Source organism: Lontra canadensis, unplaced genomic scaffold, assembly GCF_010015895.1.
Source record: "Lontra canadensis isolate GAN:19392208 unplaced genomic scaffold, GSC_riverotter_1.0 scaffold32, whole genome shotgun sequence".
Classification (NCBI taxonomy): domain Eukaryota; kingdom Metazoa; phylum Chordata; class Mammalia; order Carnivora; family Mustelidae; genus Lontra; species Lontra canadensis.
In genome coordinates, this window is record NW_022631026.1 from 5,795,000 (window position 1) to 5,817,130 (window position 22,131).

The 22,131-nt window shown below is 42.0% G+C and overlaps 1 protein-coding gene across 15 annotated transcripts in view; it reads right to left on the reverse strand.

Annotated features, from left to right (window-relative positions):
• Positions 1–4,933: 4,933 nt before the first annotated feature.
• The window catches only part of KIDINS220 (kinase D interacting substrate 220), a 99,443-nt gene continuing 82,245 nt past the window's right edge, over positions 4,934–22,131 (reverse strand). For 6 of the 15 annotated variants that reach the window (XM_032866788.1, XM_032866793.1, XM_032866790.1 and 3 more), the window contains 5 exons: positions 21,406–21,438; positions 16,732–16,863; positions 14,776–14,874; positions 13,520–13,756; positions 7,936–10,929 (listed from right to left, as the gene is read on the reverse strand). In XM_032866788.1, coding sequence (XP_032722679.1) covers positions 9,667–10,929; positions 13,520–13,756; positions 14,776–14,874; positions 16,732–16,863; positions 21,406–21,438 — 1,764 coding nt within the window. In that variant the 3' untranslated portion in view covers positions 7,936–9,666. Of the gene's footprint in view, positions 5,245–6,153; positions 6,211–7,935; positions 10,930–13,519; positions 13,757–14,775; positions 14,875–16,731; positions 16,864–21,405; positions 21,439–22,131 lie in introns of those variants that run through there. The other 9 variants (XM_032866796.1, XM_032866792.1, XM_032866794.1 and 6 more) reach the window with 4 other exon arrangements.

The window sequence follows — 22,131 nt, forward strand, 5'->3', positions numbered from 1 at the left end:
TGTTTCCACCCGCTGTCACCCGCGAGCGCGGTGGACGTCTGCAGGCCGGAATAGCGCTCTGCCAGAACCTGGCCGGGCTGGCTCCCCGATCCCGGACTTCCCGCCCCAGAACTGACACATAAACTCTGTTGTTTCTAAGCCACCAGTCTGTGGTACGTGCTTACAGCAGCCTGAGCTAAGACAAAGGTAAAGGAAGCTGAAAGTCAGTGGAAACAAACCATTCTGGGCAGCCCGAAACACTCGTAATGGTATGACCACTGTGTAATGTCCCCATGGGTAAACCCGACGGGGCTGCCTGGGTGACCATAGCGTTTCCACTCTGCGTGCCCAGTGCCTGTAAGCAGAGTTCAGGGACATCCTTGCAGAGGCACGGGGATAGCTGGGGATACATTCATGGCTTTGGTGTCAGACCTGAGTTCAAATCCCTGCTCTAACACATAATGGCAAGACCCTAAGCAAGGTTTTTAACTTCTCTCAGCTTTAGTTCCCCTGTTCATAAGACAGAAGCGTCTACCCCTCCATATTATTGCAAAGAGCAGAGAGCTAATGCGTGCAAGGGGCCAACACGTAATCAACTCTGGGGAGGTAGCCCAGTTACCACAGGAGGGAGTCCTCTTTCCTCCATCGTTTCATGTTTCTCTGAAGAAACCCAGGCGGACAAGTAAATGGCATCTGATGAACGGGTCACAGAGCCAGGGCCACCACGCAAGCCTCGAGACTCTGTTCTGCATTCCTTCATCAGTGGCCGACTGAGCAGCTGACCCCCTAATTCAGTGGTGGGCTCAGTCAGAACGGCTATCTGGCAAGGAAAAATTTTAACACGTGCACGTGCAAGTGTACACACACACACACACTCACACAACCACTGTAAGAATTTCACCTTGGTCATCTGTACCAAACGAACAGAGTTCAGCTCGGGCGATCCCGTCAGCGAGGATGGTGCAGCCAGACAGGGGACTCCTTCGGAGATTCGCAAGGATCCGCAGCGCCGGGGTCACCTGCACATCTGGCCCACCGTATTGCCCAGCATCAGGGCGGCCGGGGTTCGGGGGAACGGCACAGAGGAAGAACACGAGAGCTTCTCTGGGAAACGTGACATTCGTTGAGCTGAGTGTGAGGACTCAGGCGTGTTTACTACTCTCCACTAACATTTTCTCTGACGAGGGAATGGAGAGCAGAAGCATCACAGACCCATGCGGCGCCCAGGGAGGGGTGCTGGGGGAAGAGAGGCGGGCAGTGTGGTGTCTGATGGGAAAATTACAAAATTTAGAGGCAGAAAACAGGGTTGGTGTCTTTCTTCTGTTTACTTGCTGGTGACCCTGAGGGTAGGGTCGAGGGCGGGATGGGCCTCGCACCCCCAAATCTTCAGTTTTCTCAAAAACAAAGAACACTAATGATGCCAATGTTTTAGGAAACAGTTATAAAAATATAATGCATGTAAAATTATGTAAAAGTTATAACTTTCTGCATTGCAGTTTCTGCATCTGTAAAATAGGGCTGCTAACAGGATCTACTTCCTTAGCGGGTTAGAATGTAGCGAGTTAGGCCCATGTGAGCACTTGCAACAGTGTCTGGCTCCAGTGAGCAGCACATTATTGGGCAGATGATCATACGAAACTAGATGGTCACCCAACCACCGTCTCAATGCACTGTCTATCCACTATTATCGACACATCTCTTGGCTTCTTGCCATTAGTGACTAGTTGTCATCATGAGATACGGAGTCCAGTTTTGCCCATTTTCCCTTCCTTTCTGAGGAGGCAGTGACCAGAATCATTTAAAAAAAAAACAACTCTACTGCAGTAGTGATTTTTAAATAGATACATATTACTTCTCTATGAACAATATTAAGCCATAATTCTGATCAACAATAGGATATGAAGAAAAATGCAGAGTGGTGTTTAGGATTATAATCTAACATAGCACATTGGTAATAGACACACAGAAGAGCAAGTGTCTGACAGCCATGCAACAGTAAGACTACAAATAAAATTATTATTTTCAACATAATGTGCAAGATTTAATGTAGTGGTCTAATTCATGAGTAATAATAATAAGACCGTTTTTAAAAAGTCAATAAATTTTTAACCAAAAATCCAATGTCGTTCCAAAATAATTAGTAGGAGCAAAGATGTTGGATGATAAAATAATTTTTTCTCTATAAATTTAAACATGGCTATAGACTTTTTAAAAGGTCTTTATCTTTCTAAAACAAACAGAAAGCTACTTGAGAGACCCCAGATCCTATCTTAAAAGGAATAGACAATGATGACGATACAGCAAAGAGAGCTAAAATTAAAATCTATCTTGGAAAATGTAAGAATGGACTCCTCTCTAATTAGCTAAAGAACAATAGTGATAAACGTGGCACAAAGAGTGGCCATTCTGGAGCCGCACTGCCTGGGCCTGAATCGTGGCTTCACCGCTCAGTGGTCATGTGACCTTGGGACTTTCTGAAACTCAGATTCTCATTTGCAAATTGAGAGTAATAGCAATTATTTCATGAAGTTACTGTGAAGATTAAATTAGTTAATACATGTAGAGGTCTTAGAACATCGTCGGGTGCAGGTATGCTCAATAAGTCTAAGCTATTTTTATTATAACAAATGCGTGACAATATTTTAAAGATCCAAAATGCACGCAGGAGGTGCAGTCACCGAGAACACAAGTATTCAGCACAAGCTGACTTCTGGAGGTCGGTGAAACGTCCATCACCGCCAGCTCGAGGCTGTTGCGGCCGCTGCGGTCCCGCATGACCGCGCCACATACTACGGTAGCATCGCGCCGTATCGATCCAAACGACTCCATCAACTGTGAGACGGGGCCTTCCTTCCTTACTTTAGGAAACGTTAGAGAAAAACGCTGCCGGTTGTCAAAACGTTTCAGAGAAGTCAAACGTGCAAACAAAACGTGCGTCTCGGAACCGAGGAAGTGCGGGTAGGAAAACGCCGGGAAGTGGTCCACGGAGCTCGACTACGACGAGTTCGTTTCAGGACAAAGCCGCGGGCGTGGGGTCGAATGTCCCGCCGACTTCTGGCGCGGGGCGCTCTTTCCCGGGGAGCAGTGGTCCGGGGGGCGGGGGTCCTGTCTCCGAACCAGCAGCCCCCGGCCTGGGGCCAGGCGCCCCCCGGGACCCCGCGCCGCCCCGTCTCACCGCGACGAGAAGCGACCGGGAGCCGCCGGTCCCGCTCCAGGAGGAAGAGACCTCGCCGAGCCGGGGGCGGCCGCGCGGCCGGCGGGCTCCGGACGGACCGAAGAGCGCGCCGGGGCGGTGAGACGCGTCCCGCGGCGCCCGTGCTTACCTGGCGGATCCCTCCCGCGCTCCGCGCCGCGCCCGAAGCCCGTTTCGGCGGCGCGGGGAAGCGCGGGCTCGCCGGAAGCCGCCTGCCCGAGAAGCGCTCCGCTCGCTGGCGTCCGGCCGTGGCGGGCGCCCGCAGAGAAACCCGCACGGGCTGAGACGTGAGACCGACGCGGCCGGAGCAGGGGCCGCTGTGGTGGAAAACACCGTCGCGGCGCGGAGTCCGCCGCAGGGAAGCCCGGCAGGTGTCCCCGCCGCGAGGGCTCCCGCGCGCCCCGGAACGCTCGCTCTTCCCGCGGGGCGGCCGGGTCGCAGCGCAGCAGCCGCCCCCGCCGCTCGGCGCCGCCGCGGGGCCCACGGGGCCGGGGCGAGGGGCCTGGGCCACCCCCTGGCGCGCTCCCCCGCCCCGGCCGCTCCCGCCCGCCCGGAACGCGCGCGGCGGCGCCTGCTGAGGCGGCGGAGGAAGGCGCGCGGGCCCGAGTCCTCACGTCGGCTCGGACCGCGGCGACCCGGCCGGGAGCCAGGAGCGAACTCGCGGGCCCGTCGGCGAGCTCGAGCCGCCTCACGAACGACACTTCGGAGCGGCCCGCGGCGGCCCAGCCGCACCGCAGACCCTCGGGGCCGAGCGCGGAGCCGCACACTCGCTCCCGGCGGACTCAGGGGACACGCGGCGACAGAAGCGACAGAGCCGTGAGGCGGTCGGCGGGAAGAGCAGCGCGGCTGGCGGACGGAAGAGGCTGGAGACGGAGCCCGACCGGCGGAGCCTGCACAGCGGCCTGTCGCGCGGCCCGCAGCGGGCGTCCCCGGCCACGCCGCAGCCCGGGCGCCGAGGGGATGCGCAGATCCTTTCAACGCGCTGAGCTGAACGTAGACGAAGCATCTGCTTTGACGCCGCAGTTCCGCCAACTTGGACGACGGGCGTCCCCACAAGGTTCCGACGGGCTTCGAGCGCAGGAGGGCGTGACAGACACCCCCGAGCGACACAGGGCCTGGCACTTGGAAGCGACGGCGCGTCTCCGGACGGGCTGGGGAGACCCTGCCCCGGGGGGTCGTTGTCAGTGTCCGGACAGACTCCGGGCGCCCCAGACCGAAAAGCTTCCGGGGGCCAGACAGGGAGGGGGGCGGGCGTGACGCCACAGCCCGAGCGCCGGCCGGACCCGCCGCGCGGAGGCAGAGCCGCGGCGTCCAGGCGACCCGGGCCCGCAGCCATGGCCGCGGCGCAGGCTCCGTGCGCCCCGGCCCGCCGCGGCCTCGGCCCGTCGCCTGACGAGGACGGCCCCGAGGTCCCCGCGCTAACCGAGTCCGAGGTTCGCTCTAAAAGCTGCTGGAGCTTCCGTCCCGTTCTGCCGTCTGAAGAAGGCTTCGTGGCAGGAGCGGGTAAATACATGACAATAGAAAAAAACTTACGATGAAAAGGAGCCAAAGAAGTCAGGTTAAAGGTAGAGGAAGAAAAACACAAAGAACTCAAAAAGAAAGTAACTTTTTTAGGAACACAGAGAGTTTAATGTGCATTAACGAGAACAATATACAGTGTGTGAGTTCTCAGAAGCATGCCGGCCGAAACACATGCTAGCCGCGGGAGCTGGAATTTTTAAAATAACAATCTAACTTTTTATCAGATATTTGACCAAGATGCTAGGAGATACAAATGCAGGGTTCTGTGGAGTTCATTGACATGCTTTTTGCTATGCATTTGGGCTTTCATCTAGAATTTCATAAACAGAAAACTTCATTAAAACCAATTCAAACTTTACAACTACTAGGAAAGGAAACTGGCAGAGGTGAACATTTCTCTTCTCCAGCAACTGGTAGCAGGTTACTGAGTGGTGGGTAGTATCTTCTTGACCCCCTTAGGTTTGGTGAGGAAGCCGAGCGTGAGAAGCTAACCAAACTGTCACGAGAAATGGTCTCGTGGGCAGGGTACTAAGACCTAGAGCCCTTGTTGCCTTGAAAGAAAACAGGTAAATAAGTATAAAATATATATTAAAATTAGAAAATGATAGTGGGTAATCAAGACCATCTTAGTTATTTCAAACAGCTTCTTAATTTGAATAATATGGCGCATATAACTCTATAAGAGTAAAACGTCATTTATTCAAATTTTAATAATTCGGTTTGATATATTATTTCACATTTTGTTAAATCCTGGCAAAACTAAGCAAGGGCTCCTGATGTCTATCACTGGTGTAACTAGCACTACAAAAACCATATTCAGCCTCAGAAAGTTCAGGACTTAAGCGTGTTCTCTGTAAACAGATGACTGCTGATGACACTCCCCGGACACATTCAGAATACCGTGTGCTCGGGAACAATCACACCGCCTTTACCCCACAGTATTGTGTAATTCACGTTTCTGCCAACTTTGGTCCTCACTCCAGTGAGATCAAATCATCGACATTTCCATGGGCTTTTTAAAGAGTTGTACTACTAAGAGTCTAGAAATAATTGTTCTTTCTTCTCCAGGACCCTTTTATATTCTTAAAAATCCTTTATTTTCTTAATGCCTCACTGTTATGGGAAATTCAGGGTGGAGCTAATCATACAAGCCACCCATGTCCCATTTAGGAAGTTCTCTGCTCTGAGTTCGAGTAAGGCCAAGTCAGTGAAACCTTTCGGCCACCCCAGGGACCACGGCACAGCAGACTCAGGACAGTGTAAACCAAGACTGTGCTTTACTAGTAATTTTACTTACAAAGCTTTGGCTGTGAAGTGGTTCATTTCCAGCGATGGTTTTAGATGTTCTTACTTAACTCTGTTTCTTAAAGCGGTAAGAATACAAATTCTCTAATTGGTGAAAATTGTGTCCAACAACTGGCTTAAAACTAGTTGACTTTGAAAACTAATTTTTTACATACCTTAGTTTAAATTGGATCCTCTGAAGATGTATCTATTTCAAAGGCCGCATTTTCTTCCTAGACATGAAAGGGTTTAAAATTATGTAAGATTTTAACTTCTCTTTCTAGTTAATCAGTCTCAACCAAGGATTCTCAACCTTTCTGAAGTGCTGAACCATTAAAAGACCATCCAGTGTGGGCTCACTGTTATATATAAATTTCCATTTTTCAATTAATTTTCATAATTATGGCCTATGCTTGAAATTATGGGGTAGGGAAGGGTAGGCGCACCACCACCTGGAAATTAAAAATACCATCATTTCAAATAGCCTGCCCCAGGCTAGATAGCCCTCACCAGTAACCCCAAGCAAGAAGTTTCCCCGCCTGCTTCTTCCCTTCTGCCAAGTGTCAGCGTTAAGTCTAGAAGGGCAGGTAGGGAATAAGGGAACCAAGATGTTCAGTCTCAAGTGTTTGCCGAAGTTAATTTTATCGCACCTTCCCTTTTACCTGCTTTTCCCTCAATGTCACTCATCCACAAAGTGAAGGGGACAGTGACCTCTTTTTCTGGGCAGTTGTGTTGATTTACTCAAGAGTGAGCCAGGAATTCAGAGATTTTTGACCTCGGGGATACTTCTAAATAGGCTGAGAATTCCTGGTGCAACCAAAAATTAAGTAGTCTTAAAACCTTTTAAGTTTAGTATTTTAGCCAGAAGAATAAAGAATTTAATTTTATTCAAACAGTATTTTCTAATGGTTAGTATTTGTAAGAAAAAAAAATCATGATTAAAATGTATGTTACTGCAGCACTACAGCATGCAAATGATCTAAGGAGTTCTCAAGTTGAGAATTTTAGCAAATAAATTTCTAAAATTACTTGGTTAGGCAATTAAAATTATTGACTGCTAAAACTTACATAATAAAATATAACACAAAAACAGATTTTCCCATCAATTTTGGAAATGTTGATTCAGTTACAAATGGTTAAATTTCCCAGAATTTGGGCGCTGACCTTACACCCTCAGCACTGTGAAAATTGTATCCATTGAGAGATGTCAATAGCTTCCTTCCAGTTCCAGTCTCCCCTGCAGGAGGGCTGTACTCCTACCCACCACTCCACATGTCCAAGGTGAATGACTGGGCTTAATGTTCTGCTACGTGAACAGAACTGCCCGTGGCTTACAGTGAGGCAGAATGGTTTATAAAATATGGTAAAACTCTAAGCGACACAGAAGCGAAGGGACTGGCAAGATTAAAGCACCGATTTTCTTTTCTATCATGTTCCACCCAGCTTAAAGCAGAGTTTCGTATATGTGAGGACCAGACTGAGCTATACAGTATAAATAGATACACACACACACACACACACACACACACACACACATAGACGTACAGATTCAAAGGGATGACGGTATGACTCAATACGCCATCTGGCTTGTCGATTTCTGTAACAGTATGAGAAGGAAAACTTTTCCATACTGCTCATATAATAATTAAGTTGATATCCTCCCAGGATCTGGACGAGCTACTTCCTGCAGCTACAGAAATGCCTGGTGGAGGGTTGTGCTGTCGGGCACTAACACCCCAGCACAGCACCGTTCAGGCTCGGGGACCGAGGAGCCAAGTTCCCTCCAAAGGACTAGTGGGCAGCTCAGCACACGTCTGCCAGTTGTGCGACTGCTCCATGAACCTGAACATCTTTCACAAACTGTACACACATATGACAAAACAAACACACAAATTACTCTTTTATTTGTACTCAAATGTGAATCATCACTGTAGTGAATAAAAATTCATGAGTCAGAATAACATGCAATTTTTTTATTGTTCTCTAAATCTATTTGTACACTTAATACTCTAGTATTAACTTCACAAACAGCGTAAAGAATGTACGACAATGATATTAAGCTGCATCTACTCACCGGAAAAAGAACAAAATATTGCCTCTGAAATAATTACTAATTATACAATACTGTGAACTAAACCACTATAAATACTAAAATGTTAACATTTCAATATATAACGTCAATAACATCCTGCCTTAAATTGGTTAAAAACATTTGTTAAAGTCATGCAAAATAAACACTTTAAGGAAATGTTAGATTATACTCAAACATCAAGACAATGAAACCCCAAACAGCAACTATTCAGCGCAATGACTGGTCAACTAAATAATTTATTCAGTGTATTAATAAAAATCTATTAAGTGAAAACTATCACAAATGTAACACTAACTTTGGGTAATTGCACATTCTACGATCTCACCATCTACGATATTATCTGTGACTGAGGCTATACTGCCAAAATTAATTCTACATAAATAGGCTATGTTAAAACAACAACAAAAAAATTCAATGCATGATGACAGGGTCCACTTCTAGTCCATATGATACTTAAATGTGGTCATTCTCTTAACCCTGCTAAGAATAAATGCAAAGTCTCACCAGTTTTATCTGCTTTTTACCCTTGCTTTGTTACATCTTAAAACTTCTTAAAGTATATCCTTTTTTATGGTCCTCCTCTGGGGTTAGCATGCTAGTTTTGGAAAAGATGAAGTAGACAGATATATTCTACACTGGTATAGAAGGCATAATTTAATTTTACTTGATTAAATATTTCCTTGTCTTTGTCAAGTGACACTGACCTTTCTGATGTAATTATCTCCTCATTCTCTTGACCCATGAGTATCAGAGCCTATTATTACCTGTGTCTCCCTGAGTCTCCAGAGAAAGAATTCATGTTTTTCCCTCTCACTGCTAGGCTAAGAAAAGTTGGGTACATGATTTAGAAGAGTCACAGAAGAGACCAGCGTGGGTTCTCAAGCTGGTGGATGGGGTGAGAGCCACGTCTGGGATGTGGAGGCCAGCATCCAGGTCCCAGGCAGGTTCTCAGCCCCTCCCCACGGGCCACTCCCCTAGCAGCTCGGAAAGTTCTCATCACTGGGTCTCTATTTTGAGCACTGTTCATTCACCTTCTTATCAATATTTAAAGCCCTTGTTAAACAATGTGTCTATTATATACAACACTGGTCCTCTATTTATACAGTAGTCTCTGGGCTACTCCATAACCTATAAATTCTTATCTTTTACCCTTGAAGAGCAAAATTTGCTTCTGGTTCATCTAATACCATGTCTTCCTTTGAATATTTGATGAGTGAATGTTGTCCAAAAGGGGTCTCTAGCTTTCCATTTTCTTTGGCAAATCATGCCCTTTCTATCTAATAAGATATTTCTAACCTATTTTTATACTTAGATCTTGTCTCAAAAAATTTTATGACGTTGTGTGCCAATGCAAGTTCCAATAACAATAGTGAGTTTTTAAGCTTCTAATTACAAAGACAGTGGAGGCTGACTGATCCATCGCCTCTTCTTACACTTTACTCTGTGTATAGTGTATGCTTCTTTTACCAAAGACCTTCCCATTCATTATTTGTGAATGAAGCGTACAAAGACGGCATGCATGGATGGATTCACTATAAGTGTGGGTCAATTTTGTCCCAGGGGTAGGGTAATACTATTCTGCTTTTGCTCATTTCTCTTAAAGAATGCTTTCTCTTTCCTCTCCAAAGCCTGTACTATCAGAAGAGGCCACTGCATGGAGCTCTGAAGAATCCTTGGAGAGCCTTGTGTAACTTGAACGCTGGCTTCGCTTATGCGTCATGCTTTTGAGGTTTTCATTCTGAATTGCAGTTGGGTTGGAACTGGAACCAGGCCTCAGAAGGACTTGGGAAGTCTCTCTCGTTCCTTCCATTTCATCAAAATTCTGATTGGATCTGTTAGCTGGCGCACTGTTGTTGTTCAGAGTCACGGTACTGGGTGTTCGGTTCAGGTTGTAGGCTTTCTGACACGCTGGCCAGTTTTCTTCAGGACTGCTGGCTATCAAGCTACATTCGGAAGGGCTTTTCTTGTCTTCAGAACAAATGGACATCCGAGCTATAATTGGATCTTGCAGGCCGCTCAGGCTATGTGGTATCCCCCGTTTTCCACTGTGGCTATCATCTTCGAGCTCAATGAGATTCGCCTTTTCAAGCTGGGAATCATCAGCCCCTTCATTGTGAAGAGAATGATTGGGAGAACTTTCACTGGATCTCACTCCTGAATCAGATGAGTCTTTTTTGTCAAGGAGGGCATCTGACAAATACTCTTTGGCTTTAATGAAGGTTCTAATCGGCTCAGCACTGTGTTCTGGAGACTTTGATACTCTCTCTACCTTCCCTTCCACTTTTTTATCTTTATCATCTTTGAGCAGTGGAGTATTATCTGACTCTTCGGTCCCAGATTCATCCTCATCACTTGGAAGTTTTTGATAGCGCAGCCCACCTCCCTTAAGCTTCAACTCTGTCTGGAAGAGGCTGGACCTTTCTGAGGACTTCTTGCCGGGGAGCAGCTTACTGCCTGACTGGTCAGACTTCTCATCTTCTTCCGTGATGGGATCCAGGGGTGAGGCATCATTAGTGGAAACCCCTGATGACGAATAATCTATAACATCTCCCCTCTTCATTAAGAACGACTTCCTTCCATCATCTTGCTTTGGTTCACTATCCTTCCCTTTCTCTGGTTCTAGATTAGAGTGAATGGAGCCCCCTGATGAACTCTGACCCATATAGTACGTGCTATGTGGAGAAGATCTGCCGCTAATTGTTGTGGAACCTGCACCCCCTTCTAACTGAGACATCTGAGCAATATATTCTCTATAGGCATCTCTATACTCGGCCTGCACCTTATCAGTAAGCTTTGAAATTTCAATACTGGAATCCTGGGAATTGAGACTCGAAAGACTTGGGGTTCTGCGAGTTTGTGACTGTGAAGACAGAAAAAAATAAATTTAAGATTTCAAATAAGCAAAAAAAAAAAAGGCATAATAAATATCAACTTAGGAAATATATATGTACACTCAGAATTTTTAAAGTCCTCAAAATACCAAATTCTTTTAAAAGAACTCTACATAACACAGTTTAATAAAAGCTGTGATCTTATGGATAATTTTACTGTTATTAGAAAGCTTTATATAAATTTTAATAATGTTAGTTTATTATTAATATTTAAAGGTATAATTAAAGGTTGTATTAACAAATAATCTTAGCACCTATTTTTATAATTTTAAGCTTTTAGCTTTTATTTAAGGCAAAAGTCACCTTCATTGATAAAATACAAAAACTCCTCTTAGAAAAGACAAAGAAAACTAAAGGTATATCTCAAAAACAAAATACTCAAGTCTTCAATGGATGTTAAAAAGAAACTTTCTCCGATGAGCACTGGTTATTATATGGATGTGCTGAATCACTATATTGTGCACCTGAAACTAAATTACACCGTATGTTAACTAACTGGAATTTTAAAAAATTTTAAATAAAAAAAAAGAATTATTCACTAAATATCCTTGAAATTTAAAAAAAGGAAACTTTCTCAACTTGTAGGACATGTTTCTGTCAAATTTTAACAGTATGAAAATGTACTCTAAATGCCAAAAATAATAATTTAAAAGGAATAAAGTATAGGGAGCAACAGAAAAGACAAACACAGGATCCAAATGAACAGAAATGGAAGCCATGAGGCCAGCAGTTAGGTCCCAGTAAACAGAGAAATGAAGTATTCTTAAAAGTTTGATTTCCAATGTGAAGTTTTAGGATTTGAATTGCTTTAGATCTCAGAAAAGCTGATAAGGGAGGAGTAAAGAATACAGATTAGGAAAAAGAGAAGGGAAATGGAAGAAAAAGAACAAAGGAATTCTACAAAGGGATAACAGTGAAGGCTGAAGCAAAGAAGCAGAAGTAAGGCCCAGAGTCTTCCTCCCACGGGGAGAAAATGGCCCGTCTCCTTGAGAAGGTCTCCTGCGAGTGGGTTCGGACTGTTCAGAGAGCAACCTCTCCGCTCTCAAATGCAGTGTGTACACACCACTTCGGGTACCCCAGAGGTCTCAACAATTCTCATCAGAGAATCACAGGACGATGCCAGTGCCTCTCACTCTCGTTCCCACCAGTGTGTCCAGCAGGGCTTCCAGAGGCTCCAGGATGTGTGAGGTCACAAGAGATTTAATGCAGAAGCAGATATGGGGGGAAAAGGGGGGTCTGACTGCCTTCTATTAAGCCAGGCATCAAAGAGACTTGCAAAGCAACCCCATTTTCACTAAAGTTTGTCTTGTTTTGGAAGATATTCCCATTTCTCATAAAAATGCTATTTATGTTAACACGTAAGTGGTTTATTTTTAAATAAACTAGTTAGTATTTTTAAAGTTTCTCAGTTTTTATTTCTAATGTAATATACAGAATAAAATTTACATAAACAAAAGCCCTCTGGGGTCTTCAGTCATTTTTAAGAGTACAAGGGAACTGAGATTACAAAACCACTGCAGAGCTGCTGCATGAATGGGAAGGCTAGGAGTTCCCAGGTCATGGGAGGAGATACAAGTGTGGAAAAGCAGAGAAGAGATTTCTTATGGAATGCTAAAAGGAATCCCAGGGAAAAGAAGGGAAGCACTACTGCAGAAACACAGGGACAAAAGGGTCAAGTGTGAACTTATCTTCTTATAAAAGAAGGGAATTTTTTCTCAGTCAGTACGCAATTATAAAATAGTTTCCCAACATAAAGAAAAAGGCACCTAGTAATATAAAAACATAATGACAATGACAAAAAAATGTTTTTAGTACCAAACCAAACCCAACTGCCTTAAAAACGGTAGACCTGCCAGGGGCTGCTTTCCCTAAACACGGCTCCCGTCAGCACCACTTCTCTGGAGCTACTAACTGCGTTTCCTCCCTGGCTTATCTCCTCTCTTTCCTGCATCCTACTCCATTTTCCCCTAGTTTATTTTTCTTATTCCCTCCTTATTCTTTCTCATGTGTCTCTCACTTTCCTCTTTATTCCTGATCCTCCTCTGGCTCTTGTCTGCTAAGAATATCCAAAGAAGAAACTCACCACACCTGGTATCAGTCAACAGAAAGAAAATGAATATCCACGAACGCGGGGCATTAGTACTGAAAACCAGATTACGCTGCTCAAAGGGATAACGTATGTGGCAATTTTCCAGTACAGATGTATCTTAGCCACTGATGAATGAATTTAACAAGAAAACAGCAAGTGAAGCCTGAACTCTCACCAGCCTAACCAAACCAGTCCAGTTCCCATTTCCTCTCCATGCCATTACCCTAGTTTACTGCTTTGACAGTTCTTGCCCATTTCCAAAATTATCTTTTGTTTTCTTTTGTTTTACTCACTGTCCTCTTCAGAAAAATACAGTTCCTTAAGAATAGGTTTGGAACCCTCTGTCTTGTTCCCTGAAGTACTCATTAAGTATTTTCCGAACGACTACATAAACGCACCAACATATTCTCAGCGAATTAAAATCACCCTACTTCTCTTCGGTAATATGAAAAATGACATTTAATAAATACCTGCCAACTTAGATTACTGTGACGTGGGGCACCTTCATCTAGGCCAAGTGTATTCAGTTCTTCGAAGCTGAAGTTCAGTGTGTAGGGAGTTTGACTGGAAAGCTCGGTATGCGGCAATTCGTTGTGTGAAGAGCGACGAGCGGATTCGCCGTGAGGAACTGGGCCACTGTTGTTTTCACTAAGTAAACGTGGGTCTTCAGAGACCACTTGGTTTTCCGCATTTCTCATTTCTAGTACCTTTAACAGAAGAAAAAAAAATAAAATAACGTTAATATCCACACTGACAAATCACATTTTAGAAGTTTTAGAAATCATTTTTGAAAATAAAACATTATAAAGTTATTATAACGAAAATGAGAAAGCAGACTTCTGAGTTTCTAATGAATCTGAAATGTATCTGCTTATCTTTCATTTCAATTATACTAAAAGAAGTAATGGTAAAACCATCATATACATAGCACACTCTAATTTGACCATTACGTTATTATTACTTTAGTTTGAAATTTAATTGGAGAACGAAACAGGATGCAACTGTAGTGTGTCAAAGAGAACCAAAGCTGGAGAGTAGCTAATGTGGTAAAAGCAGATTCTGATCAGAAACTACTGCAGTGAGGGGAAAGAGACGTCAGGACAGAACGGGCCTCAATCCAGAAAGCAGCATGGACGAGAGGGCATTTATAGCAAGCTTTGGGGTGGGGGTTTCTGGGTAGAAAATTGCTAGGAGGAAACATCAAGGTTAAGGGGGAATTCTGGCCGAACCAACTTGACAGGATTCTCGCTGAAGGCAGGCCAGGGTGATCAGATATCAACTCCGGGGTGGTGGGGAATGAAGAGTTTGATCAGGGACCAATGATGATCAGACAGTGAGGGCCGGGGGTTGTTTCTAAACTGACTTAACATGATCTTTGTTAAAACTGGGCGATGCAGGCCTGACAAGGACAGACACCAAAGTCGAGGCCTAGAGGCCTGGGCAGGCTACTAGAGGCAGTTCAAAGAGAAAGCCTTCGTCAATGAAAGCATGGAGAATTGGCAGGTCACCTCTTTACCAAGGTTCCAGGTGAAATACCCAAAGAAAAGGTTGCCACGTGCTGCTGTGTACATTGTGCATAACATAATACACAAGGGTTGTACTTAAGTATAAAATGCACTTGTTACAGGTTTTTTAAAATTACAGAAAAATAGCAGTTTGGACTAGTAATGATAGCATTTGCCTCATACAATATTATAAACAATTCTATAAACATAAAATATCTTACTGTGCTTCTAAAAAGGTGCCAGTCCCCAAAGTTCATACTCATCTCTTTCTTCAGTTCATCGATGTTACACTGAGCTAACACACGGCCATTTATGTTTGCCTGGATAAAAATAAAGGCAAAGTATAAAGACAAACATAACAGGACATATCTCAATTATTAGTGATTAAAAAGTACATTTACATTTAGTACTAAGAAAGTCATTACAGACTAGAAAATACTGACCTAAACAAGGTTACTAACCTATGTATTAAAATAATAAGCCAACTTACTTTGAACATCAGCTACTCTGTATTTTTCCAAATGTCTTAGTCACGCAAGTAAAACAAGTCACTCTTCAGGGACAACCCCAGAGCTAGCGCTCCCAACTATTTCCAAAACTACCTGTACTCTGTCATGAGCAATAAACAAAACCATTAGTTTTTCTCCTCTAGTCTCGTAAAATATGAACAGGAACGAAGCTCCTGGGAGGGGACAAAGATATCTGTCCTTATAAGTCTGTCAATCAGACACAAAGTTCTAAATGAAGTAAACTCCGACAAGCCTCTTTATCAGTTCCGTTAGATAACTTCGGCCATAAAGAATGTCCACCCACTAAGTCCGCAATTTATTAAATTCACCAAAAATTACTGTGTCACTATTGGGTCTAATTCTAATTTCTGCCAAAGGAGAAGAGATGGAATTTTATTTATTAATAATAGGTGGCTTGCTGATTTTACACAAAACCTGGCTTTGTTAACTGTGGTAAAATGATAGAATACTTGTGCTTAAAACTGATGCAATGTTCAGTCTCCGGGATAATTCTGAAGACATGAGTGTACACAGCAGGCCTGTGACAGAGGTCCTGTTGCAGAAATGCAAGGCAGTTCGCTGCACTTAAGAGACCAGGTGCTAAGATGGGCCTCCAAAGCCAGGGCGCAGGCAGAACTGAGTGGGAAGAAGATGCTGTCATAATGGAAACAAAATTGCCCAGGATTCAAACTGGAGGCCTCACCCTTTCCTGACACTACCCCAACTGCCTGGAGGAGTCAGGTTTGCACCTTGGAAAGGCAGTGCTTGATGCTTTCGCAAACCGGGATAAGCACTAACCACATCTGTAAGGAAACCGACATAAACGTACTTTTGTTTCCTAAACGTAGGTTGAGATTAGTAAAATGGTATCTATACATGCTCATAATTCTTTTCAAAAGTTTTCAGATGCCATTCTTTAAAGTATGCAAACATTAGAGGCTTGTTATTAATATTCACTGTAGTTCTCTGCTAGGAAAAGCATAAAAAGCATACATAATAGAAGTATCTACTATAACAGGGACACAGCCTTGTACAATATGGAAAGCCTTCCCGAATCCCAGGCGACACTGTCCAACTTTGCAGTAGCTACTAGAAGGGCAAGAACAGGACCTAGGAAAAAAGAAACTTCCTCCAATGTGTTCGTCTTACAAAGCAGACCCGTGAGTTTCATCAGATGGAACATACTCGTAAGTCCTCTAAGACATGAAAGTAACAGTCTGGGGAAAATGAAGCAAGTGTGGCTTATTCTGATAATTATTAAGTCACAAATAAATAATGCAATAAACAAATACACCATAAAAAGCCTTGAAGGGTTCTGCACTGTGCTCCGGAGACATGAGTTGCCGTGTCTCTAACTGCGAAGCTCCGCAGAGCTCTGCTCCGCAGAGCTCTGTTCTTCCCACCACGGCATTTTAACTTCCATTAGGTCATTTAAAAAATAACATTGTGATACAGCTACTTTATTGTCTTCTATCCATTTATAAACTCAGGAATAATAGGGCAATTTTAGGGTACAAAATAATAAGAATCATGTTTCCATTTGGAGCGTTCCTATTCCAACAGAGAATCCAACTTTCAGAAGCTAAAACTGCAGCGTTCATTGTCCACGGAGCCCACCCCGCACGCGCTCAGGCCCACTTTGAGTCAGCAGGTAAATGTGTACATCACCTTTTTGATGGTTGCGCAATACTGAGGCAGCATACTCTGGTCCAGACCTTCTATTTGTTTCAGTTTCTCACATACTGCATCCACATTCATTGAATTCAGTGATACCACTGCTCCTGAGGCTGGGCCTGACCCCTAAATGAGCCATGGAAGAGTACAGCATTTAGTGCCAGATGCATGAAGCACATGAGAGAGAAACACTCGCGGAGTTGCACAGTGAAGTACTCTGATTAATAACACACTTTCAGACTAAAGCTAAAAACAGCAAATGTGTGTAGTATGGGAAATGTCATTAAGGGATAGATTTAGCTACTGTTTTACTTTAAGGAGTAGCTTGTATTATAGCAAATACAGCCTGATCACAACCATTTTTCTAAAAAGACAAAACATTCCATGAATCAAGCACAGGCTAACTTATCAAATGTTTACAGCCTGACTACAGAAGAATAGGGTACAGCCCTTAAGGAGGGGTTTAAAAAAAAAGGAACAAAGAGGGAAAATTACTGATGCCTATATTATAAAAATATAAAATGCAAAAATAAAATCTATGAAATAATTTTTAAGTGCCTATAGTAAACAGCTTTTTTTTTTTTTTAAGATTTTATTTATTTGACAGACAGAGATTACAAGTAGGCAGAGAGGCAGGCAGAGAGAGGAGGAAGCAGGCTCTCTGCCGAGCAGAGAGCCCGATGTGGGGCTCGATCCCAGGACCCTGGGATCATGACCTGACCCGAAGGCAGAGGCTTTAACCCACTGAGCCTCCCAGGCGCCCCTATAGTAAACAGCTTTAAATGTCTCTATGTACTACCTGAATAATCAATGACAGCTAAAGTTTTCAGATCCTGATCATATTTTATATCCAAGGAATTTAAAACTTCCCTTTAAGAATCTATACAATAGGGGCGCCTGGGTGGCTTAGTGGGTTAAAGCCTCCTTCGGGTCAGGTCATGATCCCAGGGTCCTGGGATCGAGCCCCACATCGGGCCTGCTTCCTCTCCTCTCTCTGCCTGCCTCTCTGCCTACTTGTGATCTCTGTCAAATAAATAAATAAAATCTTAAAAAAAAAAAGAATCTATACAATAAACATATAAATATAAAACAATATTACTTCTTAACACATGTAAAAGTAAATACAATCCATTAAAATTTGGTCTCATTTAAAAGAAAAATCACAACAATAAATAATCTAGTATTTACTTAGAAGAAAACTGTTTTCTGAATGTGGTGACATACTACAGAAGTATTTGCCCCGTGGTCCATTACATATGGACCGCCTCATTCACGGATGTGGACACTGAGGTCTAAACAGATTAAATTTTGGGTTCAAAGTCACAGAATAAATAGTTGGTTAGTAGAAGATTTGGGCCAGAAGCCTAACTTAGCAGTTCTTAACAACTTCCTACTTTCCTTGTTCTAACAGTCTATTCTTGAAAAGTTTAAAGAAACTAGAACCACAATGGACAGAAGACAAGCCAACCAGCATAGCAGGTAATGACAACATTCCAAATGATCTGCCCTGTTTACCGTTCAATCTGATCTTAAAATAAGTAAAACTTATCCTATCCTCAAGGATGTGTAAATTTATATTTTCTATCTTTTACCATTAACAGGACAAAAGTACACCATAACACACCCAAAATGGCCTAGAAGCCAGTTGTTAAACTTTATTTGTAATGTGAAAGCATAAATGATACTGTCTTAAGAACTGACAAATAAATATATACACAAATAGTACATACAGCATGTACATCAGTCTTACATATAGATGCAGCTAGGGAATGGACCATATCGAACAGGGACTGTAGCATCAATTTTATGACCGGGAATCTCAGCAAGTTCACAAGTATGAGATGGACCCAGAAAAGTATAGAAATTAATGACTTGGAATATCCTGTACCAAACATCTTTAATCATAGTTTGTTTTTAATGAAATATAAATTTTAAATATGCCATATATTATATGGTCCAAGCTACACTGCTTCAAAAATACTAAGAGCAAAACATTAGTATTTCCATAATTTAGTTTTCATATCCCTAATCATAGTTCGATTTTCTGCCTGAATGATATAGCCAATATTCAAGGTATAATTCCGCAGTATCTACAATGGAAATTTAAAATCCTTTGTAAGAATTTTTAATAACCAAACTTGTTTTATCTTCCTTTCAACAGCTTTATTGAGTTATAATTCACATACCCTACAATTCTCTCTTTTAAAGTGTATGATTCAATAGTTTTTACTATATTTGCAGAGTTATAAAACCATCACCACAATTCATTTTATGACATTTTCACATCCCTAAAACGAAATGCCTGTCTCCATTAGCAGTCATTCTCCATCCCTCCAACATCCACTCCCAGCCCCTGTCAACTAGGGAATCTTTCTGTCTCCAGACTTGCCTGTTCTGGACATTTTCTATAAATGGAGCCATATAACATGTGACATTTTATGTCTGGCTTCCTTCATGTAGGATAATGTCAAGGTTCAGCCATGTGATAGCATGTACTAGCACTTCATTCTTTGTATTGCTGAATAATATTTATCTTTTAAATGATCTTTAATACTGCCTTCCAAATATTCTTATTCCTCAACCTGTCTCTTCTCTCTAGATACATTTCTACTTAAGATATTCTTCATTCAAAAACAACAAATGAACAGTTTGATCACCAAAATAATTATCATACTGGATTATAACTTATCCTATATAGAATGAGTCCATAATGATGTAAAGAAATAACTGAATAAGTGAAAACAGATAATTGAATAAATGAAGAATGAAAGACAGCTTTTCCTTATAGAGTTGGATTAATAAATGTGGAAGGAAACAGAAAATTACCATGAAGAAACCACCACAGTCATAGCGGTTGTACATAAGATACCACAACGTGTACTGAAATTAATGCGTAAAAGTATAAGCAGAAACAGGTTATTTGCAGAGTGTCAAAGTATCGCTCTCAAGATATTTATTCATTACAAAGGAGAAAGTAAAACTTCACAGTGTTGAAATCTGGCAGATGCCACCTTAACCAAGTGATTAAGGTCAGCATTACCAGCGGCAAGAAGCGGCCCAGCACTAATAAGGACGTGCGGAGAAGGGCATCCCATCATTCCTGTGGGTCTCTTATGAGAGGTAATGTAACCTCCAGAAGACAAACCCAAGTAGAGGAACAGTCTGCAAAACGCCTGACCAGTATCCTTCAAGAGTGGTAATTAAGGTCACGAAAGACAAGGAAGGAGCAAGGGATTGTCACAGACCAGAGAACTCTAAGAAGTAATTAGCACCAAACACAACTGGATTGGATCTTGGATCAGAAAAATTACATTAGTGGAAAAAAAGGGTGAAATTCAAGTAAAATCTATAGTTAGTCAACATAATCATACCACTTTAATTTCTGCTCTTGAACAGTATACTAGTTATGAAAGATGTTAACATCAAGAGAGTACTATTTTCGTAACTTTTCTAAGTCTAAAATTATTTTAAAGTTTTTTTTTTTTTTAAATCCCCCCAAAACTCTATTTCTGACAGCTCTGAAAAGGAAAAGTATAATAGGCGTAGAATAAATTAACTCTGCCAGCTTAGGAGAAATGTAAACTTTTAGAGTATCTTATTTCCACAGGGAATCTGGGAACTCAGCAAGAGAGACCTGCTGACTGATACTACTCTCGTCCTTCGAAAGAGAAAGCTCCATATAACTTTAAAACACTTGTACTTTATCAATTATTTGAAAACATAACTTCTCAAAAAAAAAAAACCCCACAACTTATTGTTGGGGATTATGTAGAAAATATATATTCCCTGAATGACTTAAAGTTTTATAAGACAGACAAACAGGAACATAAGATCCCTGTAATTCCATCAAAGCTATCATCTGACTCTTGATTAGATTTAAGTAGGGCTATATCAAGATAAAGAGTAAATTATCAATAAATTAAAATATGTTATAATATGCTTCTTTGAGTAGGAGAACTGGTAATTATCTGCCAGGTCTTTCCTCAAGTAATCACATATAATACAACTATTCTGAAACCAAATCAATCTCAGTAACCAAAATAATGATTTTTGGGTGGAAATCTCATCAAAGGAAGGTGAAAGAATAAAAAAATGATAAGAAAAAAAAGCATACTTAATAATTCAACAGGTAAATTACTAGAAAACCAATTATATTACTTTGACAATACAAAGACTGGTAATACATTCAAGTTTATCATGCATTCTTACTTGAAATATACCTGCTCTAAGTCTAGAACAGATCATCTCAGCAAATAACACAATTTATTTTTAAAAAATTTCTAATGCAGATATTTGAATACAGAAGATGTTAGTTTGTTTAAACTGTTAAATATAAACTTCAAAATGCATACAAATCAGAATTTCTTCAGGAAAAAGCAAAAATAACAAAACAGACTAGAATTACCTTGATGTAAGTGTATTATTTTATATTGTAAGTAGATTATAACTACACTCTGAAACATTACCATTTTGGTAAATTTATGAAATAAGCTTAGAATTGGTTAGCCAGAATGCATGCCATGCAAAGGCTGAAAGCAGCTATTAAAATAAACCCAAGGCACTGAAATAAGCACAGATTTTATCAACAGCCCAGCATGAAAGTGCCAATGATTGCTTCTAATAGTCTAATAAGAAAAGTGAGTAAGATTTCACTGAAAATTTCTGTACCTGTCTTTGTTTGTTAAACCCAGAGTCACACGGCTTTAAGGAAGGAATAAAACAGAATGAAGGAAACGAGCTTAAGTAAAACATCAAACAGGCACATATAATAAACACAGGCACCACGCTTGTCACTCCTCAGACTTTCCGTAGCTTTGAACACCACTTCTGCAGCAGCACAGGGCAAGGAACACACGCAGCCGTGCACGTGCGCACACACACACACACACAGAGTAGTTTAATGTCATTAACACGTGCTCGGTAACTTTATCATTGTACTCTCAAAATTCATAGTCTTCCCATTACACGAATGACGCATGGGCCATACATTCAACAAGAAAACGGAGTAAATAAAACTTGCTCTAAAAGTCAGTTTTTCTACCACATACCAACATAAAATTAACATTTAAATATTCTGATTAAAACACTACAGCTAAAGTTAACCAATTTAATAAGAATACAAGCACTTGGAATTCACATGATCACTTCATAAAATGAACTGTTATCTAGCCACCCTACACTTAATGCTCAGAAACATACTTTTCACACTTGGGTTTTGTTTCATTGGGCATTTGGCACATGAGAGATACATTAAAACACCATCTGAAAAGAAAGGCCTTAACAGCCTTATGGCTTTATGCTATATCGGCGAAAAATATCTGCATACCATGATTAACATAACTAATTTTAGTGATGGAGATTTTTAAAAAGCTCCAATTCAAAGCAGATGCCATT